Source organism: Rissa tridactyla, chromosome 2 (genome assembly GCF_028500815.1).
Source record: "Rissa tridactyla isolate bRisTri1 chromosome 2, bRisTri1.patW.cur.20221130, whole genome shotgun sequence".
NCBI classification, from domain to species: Eukaryota; Metazoa; Chordata; class Aves; order Charadriiformes; family Laridae; genus Rissa; species Rissa tridactyla.
In genome coordinates this window covers 164,272,971-164,290,727 of record NC_071467.1, presented here as the reverse complement: position 1 = coordinate 164,290,727, position 17,757 = coordinate 164,272,971, and the positions used below count along the sequence as shown (strand labels likewise).

Genomic DNA, 17,757 nt, shown 5'->3' with positions numbered 1-17,757 from the left:
GTGGTTCAAGTGCTGTGAGGGTCAGGAGACTTTTCCTCAACTTTCCTACACTTAGTCCAATCTGCATCAATTCCTTGACTTGCTTAAATGTATATGGCAACTTGAATGGTAGCATCAAGATGAGAGCTCAGGAGACCTGGCCACGCTAATGAAGTTTAAATTCTCCCACTGACCAACTCAGCTTGACTTGCTCATTGAAGGCAAACGGGCAAGTGACAATGTGCTCATGGTTTACCAATGTGGAATAAACCGTGGAGAGGAGAGGTCTCTCCTATAGCAATTATGGCATGATTAAGAGGAATCTTACCCTGTTGCTGCTTTAAAGGATCATCCTGTACCTTCAAGACCAAATGACGTGCTTTGCAATGGAGGAGATTTTCAGACAATGCTGTGTTGCGCCTCTTCACGGTAAATATTGGACTAAGATATGACACCCCACTGAAAAAAGGAAGGTCAAAATGGAAGCTTCCTCTACAAACTGTAAGTCACAGGCTGCTTCTCCTGCTACTAGAAATATACTGTGGTCCTTATGCAAACCTTGAGAGACCTTCACCATGTAAAATCTTCATGACCTGGCTCTTGCTTATTAAATGAGATGAAGTTTGTGCTGAAATGTGTTTCTCGCCCATAAATATACAGGGACATCTGCAGAAGCAGGAAAGGTTGTGTGGAAGCCATGTACCTTAGGGAAAAGAGGGACCAGAAAGCTTTCGTTTCACATGGAGGCATATTCAATGGTTAGAAGGTAAGAAAAAAGAAAAGCTAAATTTGTAAGACACTGATAATTTAAAAGCTTTCCATAATAGGAACCCTACCCCAGCCTGGTGGATGTAAAGCATGGTACCTCTGACCTCACCTTCTCATATTCTCCACAGTTTTGCTTTCATATGTTAAAAGGTTTGGATATCAAGAAATAAAGGCACCTAGATTACAGAAAGCCCAACGCATAGTAAAATCAGTTGAAAAATCTCCAGCAGCTGCAGCAGGTTTTGGATCTTGGCCATATATTATAACCGGAGTTTGACATAATTTATGGCATATGCAACATTTTACAATGTACCTACCCTATGTAAAAAGGGTGGATACCATCATGAAAGTGCTCTGATACAGCCAGCAGGAAACGAAAAATAAAAAATATGAGGAAGGAGAGATTTCCTAACCAGAAATCTGACGGGGTGTGAGGGGGACAAATACAAGCCATTGTCAGAAACAAAATCTCCGCATAGATAGATTTCATCTCAGCAATTATCCAGAGCTTCGAAAATATTTTGAATTTGCTTTCCATCGATCTGTAGCAGTGGCATTTTCCCCTTATTTTTATAACCTTTGCATAACTAAGGCTGTGTGCATTTATATATTATCCCATGGTAAAAAAAAGCAACCAGAAAGTCTAATGGCATTTAAAAATGTTACGTATTCTCCAAACGAAAACGTCTTTTTCAGTTCAAGACTTATGTCCACTAAATGGCTGTTAATCCTGACAAGCCACAAAACAGCTGTTCCCAAGTCAAATAAACGCTGCTGTTTGTTAGAAAGCTTGCAGCCAGGACTTGTCAACAGCAGGCAAAACAAAAGCAACCTCCACCCCTAATGCGTATTAAGGCAGAAAACAGATGTTGTAACATCTTATCTCATGATTGTGTCTGTAGAAAGGTGAGGTCAAGGCAAAAATCAGCTCCTTAGCTCTACAAGGAAGAACGATGAGGTGCTGTGTAGATCTGTGTTTCAATTTCATGCTGTCGCTGGTAGGTGCCTCGACTTTGGGTGATAGGGTGGGCTCAGACAGTGACAAGCGACTGAGGAGGTACCCACTATTCAACTGGGAATGAGCAGTCCTGAGCGGAGAGGTGGACCCTCCTTGAGCAGCAGGTTACCAAGCAAGGACAGACAGTCAGATAACAGCTTTGTAGGTGAAACACCTTTGGGTACTATTTCCACAGAAAGAGACTCATGGCCTGGAAGAATAGCCATCAGCTTCAGAGCAGATTGGAGCAACCAACACAAAAGCCCGGGGGCTGCTCACATCTAAGGGTTGAAGCTGGGTTTACCACCACGGCAACACGTGCTTCCTTCTCATGTTTCACATGCCAGGTTTCCTAGCGTGGTCAAGGGAAGGTTATCTTCTGAAAAACACAGGGCAAATTTCTTTCATTTGAATTTCCAGAGAGGTGATTCCACCTCTGTAAGAGCTGCAGCATGAGGTGTTGGTGGCTGGGAAGTGTCCCAGAGCAGATGATGAAAGCATTAACAAAGGAAGACCATTTGAACATACCATGCAGTGGCTTGCCCAACTGAGTATCATGGCGACTGTCCAATAACTGGAAGAAAACTTTCTGTAAAATAAAAGGCACCTCGACTCCGGTACTGGTCCTCTAAGAGAGATAAACGAGAGTCTGGGGTTTAAGGCCTTGATGTTACATGGCTGAATTTTCTGCTGTTGTAGGAGAGGCCACATTGTGCAGGAATGAAGAGGACTGATGTCATATCTGGAAGCTGCCTGATGCTGTTGGTCATAGCAAGACTGAAGCCAACACAGCCTTTGTATCACCCAGACCAGCGTAATAAAGTACAGTAAAAGAAAAACTAAAGAAAGACAACACAGAAAGAAGCCCTGCAGGTCTCTTTGCCTTTAAAGAGAACATTAAGATCAAATGTAGGTATCTATTTCAGACTGAACTAAATTGTTCTCCAGGGTTCATTGAATATGTTGACTAGATCCTCAGGGCTTGATTTAGCTGACCAGCAGTAGTCATTTAATGCCGTTCCTGATGTCCCAGGATACAGAAGATTTTTGGAGGGGCTGGTGGATATCCTACAAGGCTTATGACAGCCCTACACAATTCTGAAATGACAAATGGAGTCACACTGGTTATCCAAGAGCACCTGTTAAGAACTTTGACATACGGCTAAGGGCTCACAAGAGTCAGCCCGTCTGACTATTTTTCTTGACTTTTTTCTTCGACTGTTATGAACCATGGGTACAAACCTGCCTGCTTCCCCTGCAAGCAAAGCCCCCCTGCAGACCTTCTCAGCCTGGGTACAGGTCTCTCCTCCAACTGCACCAGTGCCACCTAACATTATTACCCAGGGTCCCCCTGGGTACTGCCAAGATGTATATTTCTCCTGGAAGCTACCACCCTTCAAATCTGCCAGCTGAGTGGCCCGTCTGAATGCTCCCTCCGCTACCGAGTTTAAAACAGTGGCGTTTTGCTAACAAAACCATCCATCCTCGTGTATGTGAAGGTGTAAGGAGCATTCATGTGAGCACTTAGGCAGGTCTCAGGGATGTACCACCAACCTGACGCAGCCGGAAAACACATCATCTCTCCAGCCTAGGGTAAGTGGTCCATCCACCCACTTCTCCACCCTGCTGTGTGCACAACCTTGAGCGCTTCAGCTGCCATCAGCCATGTGGTCTCTGCTCTAACGATGAAGCACCTGGAGACCTTCTGATAACACACAAATCCAACCAACACATCATCTATCCCAGGAGGTCTTATGCAACTGGAAGGTGAGAATTCACTTGAACTTTTGCAAGCAAGGAACTATTAATTATTTCTTATCTTACTGCACTATAAACAGATGGTGATGAATAAACAGCCTCCTAATTTAAACTTCATTAACGTTTTTCCAGCTTGACTTTTAATTTCCATATGTTCACTGCTTCTTCTCCCATCAAACACGCCTTGACTTCTTCAAGGGAGACTGACAAAGAACTCTAAGCTCCAAATTTGGCTTTTCAAGCCAGCCTCCACTCTAGGCCTGTGGAATAGCAAAAGCAGTTTACAGGGAATAAACAACATGGGCCATTTCCCACCTGGATTTCTTTGCATGTGACAATACTGGTGATGAGCTTGCGGGACTCAGCTCTATTACCCACAAGAAATGTGATGCATTTACAAGTTAAGCCAATATGAACAGGCATTGCGGGGGGGGGGGGGGGGGGGGGGGGGGCGGGGATTGGCACTATTTTTTTTTCATGTTTTCCACTTTTCTGACTTTTCTGACTTTTTGATCAGGTTTCAAATCCTGCTTGCAAGATAGACAGGTCTACATTGCAAATATAAAGTGCAGTGCTGAAGTACTTTAGGTATCAGAAGCCGCTCGACTGTAGCAGCCCCTTGATGGCTACTGGCAATTTTCACTGATGCTTAGAAAATCATCTCAGCTATCTCCACGATGCTGAACTGTGGGGAACAGATAGACTAAATGCTAGTCTGACTCTGTGAGATGCTGACAGACTCCAGCTGTGAAGTTCTGAGCTCGTTTCACTTGCACTTAACTTTTGCAAGAATTTAGGATCCAAATCAAATGAAAATTATTCTGGTTTGGAGGGGAAAAAAAAAAAAGTCCTGAAAAAAACATAAAGTGACAGAAGTTCAACAAAGGGAAATGCAAAGTCCTAAACTTGTGAAGCAATAATGCTGTGCACACATACGTGGTGGAGAGTAGCTTTGCAGAGAAAGACCTGGTGGTCCTGGTGGACACCAAGTTGAACATGAGCCAGTAATGTGTCCTTGCCACAAAGAAGGTGAGTGGTATCCTGGGCTGAATTAGGAGGAGTTTTGTCAGTACATTGAGGGAAGTGATCCTTACCCTTTACTCAGTGCTTCTGAGACTCATCTGGGGTGCTGGGTCCAAGTCTGGGCTCCGTGGACATACTGGGGAGAGTCCAGCAAAGGGATGCAAAGAAGATTAAGGGACTGGAGCATTTCACATATGAGGAAAGGCTGAGAGAGCTGTGACTGTTTGGCCTAGAGAAGAGAAAGCTCAGGTGGGGTCTTATTAATGCGATGGCATTCAGGGGAAAGCAAAAAAAAAAAAAACCAGAGTGGCAACAGGCATAAACTGAAAGCCAGGAAATTCAATTTAAACATAAGATTAGGTTGATGGTTGGACTGGATGATCTAAAGGGTCCCTTCCAACACAGACAATTCTATGATTCTATTTTTTTCACCTGTTAACGTACTTAAACACTGGAACAGGTTGTCTAGAGAGGTTGTGGAGTCTCTGTCCTTGGACATATTTAAAACCCAACTGGCCATGGCCCCGAGCAACCTGATTTGGTTGGCTGTGCTTTAATCAGGGGTTTGGACTAGGTGATATCAGGAGGTCCCTGCCAACCTCAGTGACTTTGTGATACAAAGCCAAGGAACTATGTTAATGCAGAAAACCACATCCCATCTGCTCAGGTCATCAGGCTCTAGTGTTAAAAGTCTTCTGTGGTTTATAGGTCTTCTCTATGTTCTTAAATATTTTCCTTCATACCCAAACTTCCATGTCATTGAAGTTATCTCCAAATCTGGGCCAGAATTCCTGTGCTTAATTGCTGCCTGATATTCCCACTGCTTTCCACAAAGGCTGTTTACCATGCGATGCCATGCTTCCTGCGCAGTGGCATGGTCTCCAGAGCTGCTCATCCCACCCTAACACAAGTCACTGTACCTTGTTCAACTACCATCCCTAAATGTCTCTGCTGCTTCTGAAAAAATATCTGATTGCAGGGGAAATTGATTAGCAATAATGGGATAAGCAGATAATGAGCTGGGCCAATCAGACTAGACCTGATTTCTTTTATTCCCTTTTTTAAAAAAAGAGAGGGTTACTTTTTTTTTTTTAATTTTTATTTGAGTGTTTTAGGTTAAATTGAACTGTTTGTAAACTGCAGCCATGAAGAGGGAAAAAAAAGTACACAAAAAAGTAAGTGGAAGTCAGCAAGAAGCACTGCAGTGGTGAGACCTGCCTTGCAGCAAACCTTTAGGACCTCAGACACACTTCACATAGAGAGAAATTTGCCACCATCTGTGGGCCTAGAAAGCAAAACCCCCTTCAGCCACCCTCTCCTCCTAACCCTTGGGAGAGCTTCCCTACTGCTGCTAACTGTATTATCAGCTAAGCACCCACTGTACTGCATACAGATGTCTTGGCTGAAAAAATATCTGGAGTAAAAGCCTGGTTTTCAGTGAGGATGGGATTGCATTCCTCACTTTTGAAATATGTTTGTAAGCATTGTTAAAGTAATGCAGAGGACTGAGGACCTCTATTTCTTATAAGCTCCTAAAACTACTACGTGTCATGGGGAAGCCCAGGCTGTGGAACTGCACTAGAATCATAGAATCGTTTTGGTTGGAATAGACCTCTAAGATCTTCAAGTCCAACTGTCAACCAAACACTGCCAAGTCCACCACTGAATCATGTCTACATGTCCTTTAAATACCTCCAGGGATGGTGATTCTACCACTTCCCTGGGCAGCCTGTTCCAATGCTTGACCACCCTTTTGGTTAAGAACTTTTTCCTAATATCCATCCTAAACCTTCCCTGGCAGAACTGGAGGCCATTTCCTCTTGTCCCATCACCTGTTACTTAGGAGAAGAGATCGACACCCACCTGACTACAACACCTTTTCAGGTAGTTGTAGAGAGTGAGAAGGTCTCCCCTCAGCCTCCTTTTCTCCAGGCTGAACAACCCCAGCTCCCTCAGCCGCTCCTCACAAGACTTGTGCTCCAGACCCCTCATCAGCTTCGTTACCCTTCTCTGGACATGCTGCATCACCTCAATGTCTTCCTTGTAGTGAAGGGCCCAAAACTGAACACTCATTTATTTGTTTTACATTGCAGCGGCGGTAGACTTTTCGTGCCACCAGAGAAGCAGCCCTGTACACTCAGAGAGCAAAGAGAAGGGAGAGAAAGAGGGGGAAAGAAGACAGCCCAGGCTGCTGGTATCATCGCAGCTGCTGGCAGCCTGCAAACTCTTTTCCGCAAAGCAATTCTCAAGAACTTCTCATCACGTTTGCCCAGCAGGGCAGCAGAGAGAGCTCTCACTGAAGGCATTAGAACCCTGGGACGGACTTGGCTGAACTGGTCCTGCAGTTGCCCAGGCAGGACTCCTACAGCCATTGGCTGCTGAAAATTTGGGATGACCTGGGAGCCTTTTGAATGATGCAACTGAACCCCAGAACTGACCTTGCAGCACACTGATCTTGCAGAAAGCAGGGCTGCAGGGTCTCTGGTGGTGTAGCTGCATCAATATGCTGCTGAGCTGAATGTCCCTGTTCTTCTGGATAATGGAGCACTGTCAGGACTTTAGGTCCTGCCTCTGTGTACCCATTTCAGCACTGCATTGCTTGACACTGGAATATAGGGCAATGTGGCTTTCTATGTGTTAGATATAACTTGAGCATTCCCAAGGAACTCCCTAAGCAGCTGCTGGGAAAATATCATCCACAAAAATCTACACCCGCAGACTGATGTATGCTACTATGCAAAGATTTGTTTGGAACAAGAGAGGTGGAGAAAGAGAAGAGGCTACCTAACCTGGATGACATGAATTTTCTCTTTTGGGATGTTATTTCTCGTCAGATACATAGTAGCTTCCTGTGAATTTAAATTGCGGGTGCTGCAAAATACTGCATTTTCTATTCCTCTGTCAACGCACAGTATCCTTTATAAGTCCCAGTCATAAAATAGCTGGACATTTTTCAATTTGTTTGTCCTTACCTTACCTCTGCTGGAGAGGAAAATATTAATATTTCTATTTTAAAGGAGGAAAACTAAGGGCAAGGCACCCAGGAGTCACCTTAACCGCAGAAATGGTGCTGCTGCAGTTGCAAGGATCTATGGATATCAAGCAAGGCAAAGTTTGCAGGGAGACCAACTGTAAAACTAGCATGGAGTGGAAATAAGACATGCTTAGTGTGGGAAATTAAGGCACTCACAGATAATGGTTCATATTTGCATGAGATCATTACAAGCAGACATCATCTGTGTCACTCACAGTATTTTATCTAGTACGTCCCAGCCGTGCCTGCCATGAGAATGGCCCATTTCTGGCAAGGAAAGCCAGACATCCCACACATAACAAAACTATAAATTTCATGAGTCCAACACCCAGGTATGTCTGTGTGTGCTGCAGACCAGCAGCACTTTCTCCTTAGCTGTGTCATAAGGGAAGGAATAAACAAAACTCCTTTTCCAACATGTCAAAACCTAGCAAAAAAGTCTGCTATATGATCTGATAGAAATGGTGCCGTCAATCTCACTGAGCTGAGTTTTAGGTCCTTTAGGAACACAGTCTGCTCTGAGATTGAGACGAGGCATTTTGTACATCGTCTCCTGCCTTGAGCAGGGAAAAAATCCTGCCACTTGCACACTAACAGGTTTTTCAAAAGATTTTTTTTAATAAAGCCTCAAATTACATTGTGAGCACCCTTTGGGGGCCAAAGGGCTGGAAAGATCATCTAACAAATACCCAAGTGAAAGTTTACCTCCCTGAAATGCAATTCTGCATGTGAACAAACGGACTCATCACTCCTAATGATGTAATTGGGACTTCACCTCATTTGTCCAAATGCCCTCCAAGACAGTGAATGCCAGGACCAGGAATCATCTGCAAAGTGTAGTTATTTCCAACACAGCTGAGCTGCTTACTAAGAATGCCCTTATAAGTAAAGGAAGATCTCGTCAACAGGCAAGACAATCTGAACATGAATCATCACATCCTAAAAGAGGTGCCTACACTTGGCCAGAAAACGCTGGAGCTACCTAAAATCAAGTGAAAGAAATCCTTCGCCAAAAGTCATTCCCATAGAATGGCTATTTACCTGTGTGGACCAAACTGCTCTCAGTCTACTTAGTCTTGATTTTAATGGTAAAGAATCCACTTCTCCATTGAATCACAATTGTCACTTTACATCTTTACTGGATATTTCAGGATAGAGGTAAAAGGATAAGAGGGCAGAGGACTGCAAGGGCAGCCCAGCTCATGGAATCAATCCTGTGCTGCAATACGCAACTGCATCCTACACACCCTTTCATAAAATGGGCAAGCTCTGCCACGAAATCAATAAAACACTCCTTCCTGAAGACCTCCAGAAAGGCTGTTCAGTATCCTCTGATGGTTACAAACTTCCTTTAAAGTCCAGACTTTGATCTAACAGCCTTTTTATTCTCCTGTGTACACACTGCTGGCTTAAGTCTTCCTGGCTGCTTTCTCCCCGACTGCACCTTCTGCTGCCCTTCCTGTGCTGAGAAGATAACCTCTTCTCATCAGAGGTGGTTACGCTTTTGTGACCCCTGTGTCTCTTTTGCGTCCCTGCTAAAGCTTCTTCAAACGTGGGTAACTTCACGGATACTGAATCATGCTCCTAATAGGGAATAGAGAGACTCCCATCCTGCTAGTAATAAACAGCTGTCCTGTAGTCCAGGACTGCTGATACCAGGAACAGCAATTGGCACCTACTACCTGCACTGAAAACTCAGGGATTTAATTTGAAAAGAAACCATTGGTTTCACCCATGCATATACACCCACTATGAGGAATGTGTGTTCAAACACAAAATAGCAGTAAGACAGATGTGATTGTTATCAGTGGAAATCTACCTGCTTATCCTAAGCCAGTGAGCAATCTCAGCACTACCATCAGGTGTTCTTAATAAGTGACTAATCTATATGACACATCAAATTACATCTGTGATTAAGCCCCTCCGATCAATAAAATTGATAATGGCTTCTAAACAAAGCTTTATTTCCCGACTGGACTGAAATGGTGTGTTTCCTTATTTCCACTCATTTAATTAGAAAGGATAACAAATCGGTTGTTAAACCTCAAGTGATTTTCTTTTTGCTGAAAGGATGTGGAATGTGCAGAAGGCAACACACCTACCTGGTCATAAATCAAGGTATTACATTACGGATGGCAGGGCATCTCAACTGCTTTCCATTCCCCTTCTCTGGGGGACTGAACTGTGTTAAAATTGCATTTTTCCTGGGAGTTTTACTAGGATTTTTTTCTTTCCAGCAACACTTGGACTAAAGAGTCATCACCTTCATATGACCTCATATCGCCTTCATAAGATTTTTCCCCAAACCCTCCCCTCACCCCCAGCTGTCAAAGTTCAAAGTTCTATTTTGCAGCCATGCTCAGCTACATTTAGCGAGTTATGGAGCCCCACTCCAGAAAAACATCTTTTTCGACCTACTTGTGGTCACATGCTGTACCTTGAACACTCCAGAGGGAAACACATCCCATGTAGGCACTTTGAAGTTACCTGCCCACACCACTTTCAAAGCAGACTTCTTTATAAGATGATGTACCCGTAGTCACCCATTTGAGAGCCAACACTTTAGAGATGCTGATTTTTTTCTGTTGATTCCAAGGGCAGCCACGAATGTCTACATAAAAGTCAGGTATTGAGCTCTAAAATACCTGCTGATGTTTTGAGGCAAATGGATGCCAACTGCTTTCCACACAGTTTGCATGGTAAAATTTGTTTGGACACATGCTGTGTCCACGCTTTTTCCACATGGATGTCACCAATGACCATTTCTACACAGAATATGCAGACATACATAAATGACATCTGACATTAACTCCGCAGTAGCAGGTACCATCTCCATGAACAAAACAAATTTTATGCTGCTCACAACTGCAATGTCTGAATCAGTCCCATTTAATGACTATGGGTAGTGACTGGTGGAAATGCAGAATTATCCCAGTCCAATATTTCAGCATTCCATTATGAAAAACAAACTCCAAAGGATTTTTATATACTTGCTAATGCTTGAGCATTAAGGGCTTGCAACATGACTGAGTTTTTACATCATAATTGGGAAAAATATTTTCAACAGTTTAATTCAATAGAGAGAAAAGAAAGCTGTTTTGGATTAAACTTTCCCATGAGAAAAATAATTCTGAAAAAGCAGAAAAATATATTAACACTTCAAGCATTTATTCTTCTATTTTGAATGCACTGTATTTAATAGAATTTCTTTAAATGTCCATGAAAATTAAACGAAGCATTTAGTTGGCTTTCAGATGAGTGTTTTAAACTATCCTGACTTTTCTCTTTACTGGATTCCAGGAGAACGTTTCTTCAAACCACTCCACTTAACTGTGCAGGGACACTTGAAATAGTTTCTGAATCAAAGAAAAGCTTATCTTAGTAGATAAAAGCAGGGGCCAAAAGCCATCCTTGCATGCAGTAAAACTCCTCCAGGGATCAGCTTGTCCCCAGGATGCTATTCTATCATTAAGAAGCATTGTGCAGAAGAGTCCTTCAGTCTGTAGCCTAACTGCAAGCAATGCCAAGTGAAAGAGGATGAGAAGACATCTTCTTCCAGGAGATGAGATACAAATATCAAGCAGGATAAGTGTCTTTCCACCCCTTCCCCCAGCAATGGCATCCCTTGTTTTCGGAGCCTGACAGCCTACCACTGGTGCCTACACCTCCTTTGCTCACAAAACCAGGACCTGTAACTTGAGGGAGGCACTTGGAGGGGAAGAGATCCAACTTGATGCCTCAACCTGAGGCTTTGACAGCACTGCTGCTGGATGGGATGGGACAGGATGGGAAGGGACAGCATCAAAACCAAAAGCTTGTTTTCTCTGCTACACTTATCTACAATTTAAGACTGAGCATGGGTGGCTGTGTTAAAATTTCTCAAGCTCTCTGCAGGCTGCCCACTGGGCAATTGTGTTAGTGTAGACCCATCAACATCACCCACCCGTGTCCTGTCTCGCAGGTTGCTCTGCAGCTCCTCTGCTCACAGCAACATCCTGCAGCCTCTCTCCTGCTCTGAAACCCCATGTGCCCAACGCGTGGTGTGCTGTGCCCAATGCATGGTGTGCCATGCCTGCTCTTTGAGGGTGGCACAGGGCCATGGCTGCTGCCTGAGGCCAGGATGGAGAAACCTTGGGAGGCTGGAGGGCAAACATGGCATCGTTGACCTGCTCCTCCTCTCCTGATCACTGAAGCACGGAGTGGGTTAAGGCAACTGGACAGCCTTCCAGGAGGACTGCCCAGTGTGGTGTGTGCTCCATGTCACATGAGCAAGGAGAGGATCTCAGCCACCTCACCCAACTTTGTAGATACCTTGCAGCTTTGGAGCACACCCTTCCTTCCTCTTCTTCACCACCAGGACAGGAACAGTTTTGGCCTGGGGTTGGGAGGGCAGTTCAACAGAAGAAGAAGATTGCCATGACTTCCATTGAAAAGCAAACGAAGGATATGAGAACTTCAAGCTTTTAGATCCAGGGAAAAATTGGTTAAGGCATTTCCAGTTGAGAGAGACGGATAACTGACTGTGATTAAACAGACTGAGACACCTAAGCTAGGCTTACCCAGCTGGGAGGCAGCAAGTGATCCCCAGCGAGCTATTTAAACTCTCGGTTGATTGGATTGTACTTTGGAAGTACCTTTTTCTCTCCCTCCTAACGTAAGAGATCAACATCATCTAGGGCGACTGCCCTGCTCCAGCAGCAGAAGGGGTGAGAAATGACATGGACAAGGCAGATGTGAGGCTGGGTGATGTTGGCTTGCAGGCCAGGGAGGGAAGAAGTGACCCCATACCTGAAGTCTGATTATCCCCAACAATCTCTGCCAAGCATTGGCTGCGCTCCTCTTCAATCTCCTGCATGATACTGCACTCCGGACGTGTGCTGGATGCCTGCAGAAAGGGTAGAGAAGAAGAGAGTGAGAAAACCCATCTATCCTCAGGGATGCATTCCTGGGGATTCATGGCCATCTAAGCTTTCCTGGGCCACCGCACAATGGGGATACGCATGCAACCTTATTTTTTGTTTGCTTGAGAGAAGTGACTGTAACCGAGAGCCTACTGAAAAAACAGTATTTTCCTCCATGCCTTCCTTAAAAAAAACAAAAACCCACCTATTTTTTTCTGAAGATCAGGAGCAATTCTTCTTCTTTATGCTCTCAGAACCCTGCCTGACTAACCTAACACCAACAGCTATCTAGGGCAGGAAGATAGCAGTTTTAATATTCATGCCAAGAGCAGTGGGATCTGTGCTTACATGGTTTATTCTCCCCGTTCTCACATGGCCTGCCTCCTGGCTCATGCTAATTCAAAGCAAAACAAAACCCAAATCAAATAAGAATGAAATCTCTGATGCAGATTAGGAGATCAAGGAGCTAAAAAGCAGGAAATTCCCAATGACAAGACTTTCTCCCCCAAGTGGTTTCTCCTCAGTCAGACATAATTACATTGTGTTTGTAACAACACAACATTGGCTTTAAATGTTCAGGTAATTAATCGTGGACTCCTTACAACATGTAATTCATAAACTGCCTCAATCATAAAATATGCAAGTAACGATTTGCACTCCCAAAAAGAAGCAGAAGCTGGACAACGGGTCACATAACAGCGTCCCCTTGTCAACAACACACTCTCAGCTCAGAGGGAACACCTTGCTTCGTGATCTAGCAACTGCAAGCAGAACTTGAGGTCCTATTATGAACGGTGCTGCAGAAACCCCCATCTCTTTCAAAGAGATTGGAAACAGCATTCAGCAGGAGAAACCTATGCAGAAGCTCAGCTGCAACAAGATGGCAAGAAGGGAATGATGTGAAGGAGCAGAAGTCTTGGTTTGAGTTTATACCACCACTGTTAAATTTTGATGCAGAAAAAAACATGAGACGAGTGAGCTTCAGGGTCAGATTTTGAGGACATGGGATGAGCTTTTGCCTGTAAGAAGTGATTGATTCAGTGTTCGCTCTTGATGGACTTTGAAAAAAAGCATATATTTTCACCTGAAACAGGCAGAGAAAGGAAAGGGAAAGGAAAAGGAAGAAAAGATCTTTTCATGTCTCATTGCAAAATGTGTGAGCTATTTCTCTGTCCATATATTTGCCAGACAAGTTTGTAAGACAGAAGGCCCAGAAATCCTTTGAAGGAACAATTGTTTGATGTAAATTGCCCTTTGGATTAAAATTATGAAATAATTTAGCACATTAAATTTATTCTCAGCATTTCTTATTAACCCAGCCTGCTCTCTTCCCTGTTTCACTCCATGTCTTGTTCAGACTGTAATTTCCTTTAGGTTGGGAATTGGCCTTGATTAGTAGTGTATAAACAATTAATTATGTGGTCTTCTAGTCAAAAATAATAATAAAAAAAAAAACAAATATGAGAAGGGGGGGAATTATTTGGAGTTGTCTTGGAAACAAATCTTAGGAAATTTTATCTTGGCTTATCTAAAATACCATAAATTCATTTTGGTTTGATTTACATTGCTTCTTGCCTTTTTATTTTAACCTTAAAAAAGCATGAGGGGAAGCGTGAGAGATTTGTGGAACAGTTACTGTAAAAGTAAAGATTGAAATGTTTTCAAAACATTCTGATTTTTTCAAAGGAAAATTTTAACTCTCTGGACTTAAACTATTGCCAAATTCATCTCACATCTATAAATAACTCAAGTTTTCACTTTATAAATTAATTCATACAGCTCCAACTTTGATCAGGGTTGGCAAAGCACTGTGTACTTCTACAACATATTTTAATATATTTTTTTTATGCAGTAAATTTTCTACCAAGCCCATTAGCAAGTACTTAACTGCTGCACCTTCTCTTCACTAAAAATACACATCTAAATTGGTTGATTGCACATTTACCTTAATGGCCCAATATTTACTTTTGTGTAAATATTTTATCACCTTTCAAAAAAAAAACAAAACTAAAAAAGAGGCTGATTCATCGTTAATATTCTGAAAAGCGGGCTCACAATAGATTCAAGTAAACTTAATTATAGATAGAATTTTAAAAATCTCATCTTTTTTTCATCCAGTCCAAGAAGAAAGATGTCTATGTTAGGCAAACCACCGGAAAAAGTGTCCAACAGTTTAAACACCAGAATACACGTGATCTTGGCTTTTGTAGTGCTGGTGCTGACTTACTGTGAGCTTTTAAGCAATTGGTGGCTCCATTGACTGAAGGAATAGGATCAGGTTCCTGACTGATCAGGAACCCTGATCCGCACTGATTTCAAGCAGAGCCAGATGCTGAGGTGGGATTTAGTCTCCTGAATAGACCTATCTAACCTCAGTTGAGATGTCCTAGGGCATCCCTTGTGGCCAACATTTTACTCCAGGGGGCAGAGGATTGCGTAAATTGTATGTTGGATAGGCCAACTCCAAACCAGCAACCTCATATTTACTAAGTTCTCTAGAACAGTACTAGATACTTAAAAGCAAACAAACAGTAAATTTGCAGATGACGCCAAGTTGGGCAAGAGTATTGATCTGCTTGAGGGTGGGAAGGCTTTACAAAGGGATCTGGACAGGCTGGATCGATGGGCTGAGGTCAATGGTACGACGTTCAACAAGGCCAAGTGCTGGGTCCTGCACTTGGGTCACAACAACCCCATGCAGTGCTACAGGTTTGGGGAAGAGTGGCTGGAGAGCTGCCCAATGCAATATGAGTCAGAAGTGTGTCCAGGTGGCCATGAAGGTCAACAGTATCCTGGCCTGTATCAGGAATGGTGTGGCCAGAAAGACTAGGGAAGTGTACTCAGCACTAGTGAGGCCCCACCTCGAGTACTGTGTTCAGTTTTGGGCCCCTCACTAGAAGAAAGACATTGAGGAGCTAAAGCGAGCCCAGAGAAGGGCAATGAAGCTGGTGAGGGGTCTGGAGAACAAGTCTTACGAGGTGCAGCTGAGGGAGATGGGGTTGTTTATCCTGGAGAAAAGGAGGCTGAGGGGAGACCTTCTCGCTCTCTACAACTACCTGAAAGGAGGGTGTATAGAGGTGGGGGTCAATCTCTTCTCCCAAATAACAAGTGATAGGACAAGAGGAAATGGCCTCAAGTTGCACCAGGCGAGGTTTAGATTGGGTATTAGGAAAAATTTCTTCCCTGAAAGGGTTGTCAGGCTGCCCAGGGAAGTGGTGGAGTCACCATCCCTGGAGGTATTTAAAAATGGGTAGACGTGGTGCTAAGGGAAATAGTTTAGTGGTGGACTTGGCATTGTTAGGTTAAGAGTTGGACTGAATGATCTTAATGGTCCTTTCCAACATAAATAATTCTATTATTTATAAACAAAGAAAGAAAGAAAGAAAGAGTGAGATGTATCTCACCTTTGCTCTCAGTGGGACACATCTTCCATCATTTTAGCTGTGTAAAAGCTCTATATATAGTCTGAACTGTTTTTTACCATTCCTTCTAGTCCACAGAGAGCTAGCGAGCAACAGCCCTGAAGGCTTTCATCCCACTTCACCGACTGTAGTTGGACCAGTTCAAACTAAAATACCTACTATTCAGCTGGAGAAGGTCAGTGATGTGTGAATTTAATGTCTAAAGACCTTTAACTGAATCATCAAGGTCAACAAACAGTCTCACATTGGAGGCCTTCTAGTTTATGGCTCATTTTCCACATTAACTAAACAAGTAAATAAATAACCCAAAGAATCACAGCAACCCTCCTTCTGCCTTCTTAGTGATGACAGTAATAACCCTCACATATCACAACCATCGTTGCTATAGACTAACAAAGGCAGCTGAAATTGAAAAAAATAAAAAATAAAAAAATCACGGTTTGGGGCATTACTGGGAAACAGACAGGTGTGATTTTGACAGAAAAGTCATTTTTTATTGGTAGGTCAACAGTTCAGCTGGCATGATGGTGAGCAAAGCAACAAGTTCAGCTGCCTTAATTCACCTCCCAGTTTAGAAAATGCTCATGGCTGACGAGACCACTCAAGATCTTCGAGCCTTGCCTGCCAAGGGGGATCTTCCCTGGGATGAGAGGCTAAATAACTCTCCTTCCTTGGTGTATTCCTCCTAGAAAAGCTTGAAGTAGACTTTACGGACAGCTTGATACAAACTCACTTTACTTCTTCCCCAGCTCTGTTTTTTTGTTGTGTAGTTTTGTTTTGTTTGTTTCTTCCTGTGAAAAAGGCAGAGATTTTGGGCTTTGGCATCTTTCACTGCAGCCAGTGACTGGCCAAGCAGACATGCGACTGAGGACTACACTAATTCACAATTTCCTGTCCAAAAAATGTAGATAAAGGGAAAGCATGACCAGCTTTGGTTGGCTCACATTAACATCAACTAGTGAACAGCAATCCACTTTCCTGGGCATATCCGTTGTGGCTGAAATCGAAACTCAGTAAACCCTCCTTCACTAAGCCCTCCTGGCATGCCCAAGATACCACGTAAAAATTGCAGTGGGTTCATCAGAGGTAATTTTTCCTGCATACACTCTGAAGCCCTGAGCAGAAGGATGAAGGGAATGTTTTTCTGGATGCTATTTCCTGCAGCTCTGAATTCTGCAGCAACTCTCATGTGGATTTATCCCCAAAGTCTTTCTTAATGAGAGTTTTCCTTCCTGCTGGATCCCTACAATTGTTAGAGGATTACTGCAGTCTGCTACTGCAAAGAAAGCCATTGTGGACGCACTTTAATTAAGCACATTTCAAAGGATTGTCACAGACTGAAGGTGCCGCGGAAATTTTTACTCTCATCTATGCTGTTGGCTAAACACGGACCAATCATTTGCTCACATGGCAACTCCTCAAAGGCAGGTGGGATTCACAGGGAAGCCACAGCTGTGGGTAAGCAGGAGTATGAGCTAACAAGAAGTGATGTGAACCTCAGCACCTTCTTTTCTCCTGATTCCAGCGTATTCCCGGGCTCACCTGGAGCTCACCATACGGAGACTCCAGAAGAGACAAGGACTAGGGTGACCAAAGTGATAATAGGATTTGGAGTCAAACAAGGAAGGAATATAATTGAAAAGCCTACAGATGATGAAATCACATACCTCACCCATTTCTGTTCAGCTCCCACAGCCTACACAACAGTGACACATGGGTACACTTTGAGTTACCTGAACAAAGATCTCTTATACCATTACTATCATAGAATCATAGAATGTGTTGGGTTGGAAGGGACCTTTAAAGGTCATCTAGTCCAACCCCCCAAAGCTCCTGTGGAGGTAGTAATGGTATAAGACAAGAGCATCAGTCACC

The 17,757-nt window shown here is 43.4% G+C and overlaps 1 protein-coding gene across 2 annotated transcripts in view; it reads right to left on the bottom strand.

Moving 5' to 3' along the window:
* LOC128905075 (vasoactive intestinal polypeptide receptor) overlaps nucleotides 1-17,757 on the bottom strand; it is a 117,091-nt gene that overhangs the window by 66,288 nt on the left and 33,046 nt on the right. For both annotated transcript variants that reach the window (XM_054190540.1, XM_054190539.1), the window contains exon 2: nucleotides 12,348-12,444. In XM_054190540.1, coding sequence (XP_054046515.1) covers nucleotides 12,348-12,444 — 97 coding nt within the window. The remainder of the gene's footprint in view (nucleotides 1-12,347; nucleotides 12,445-17,757) is intronic.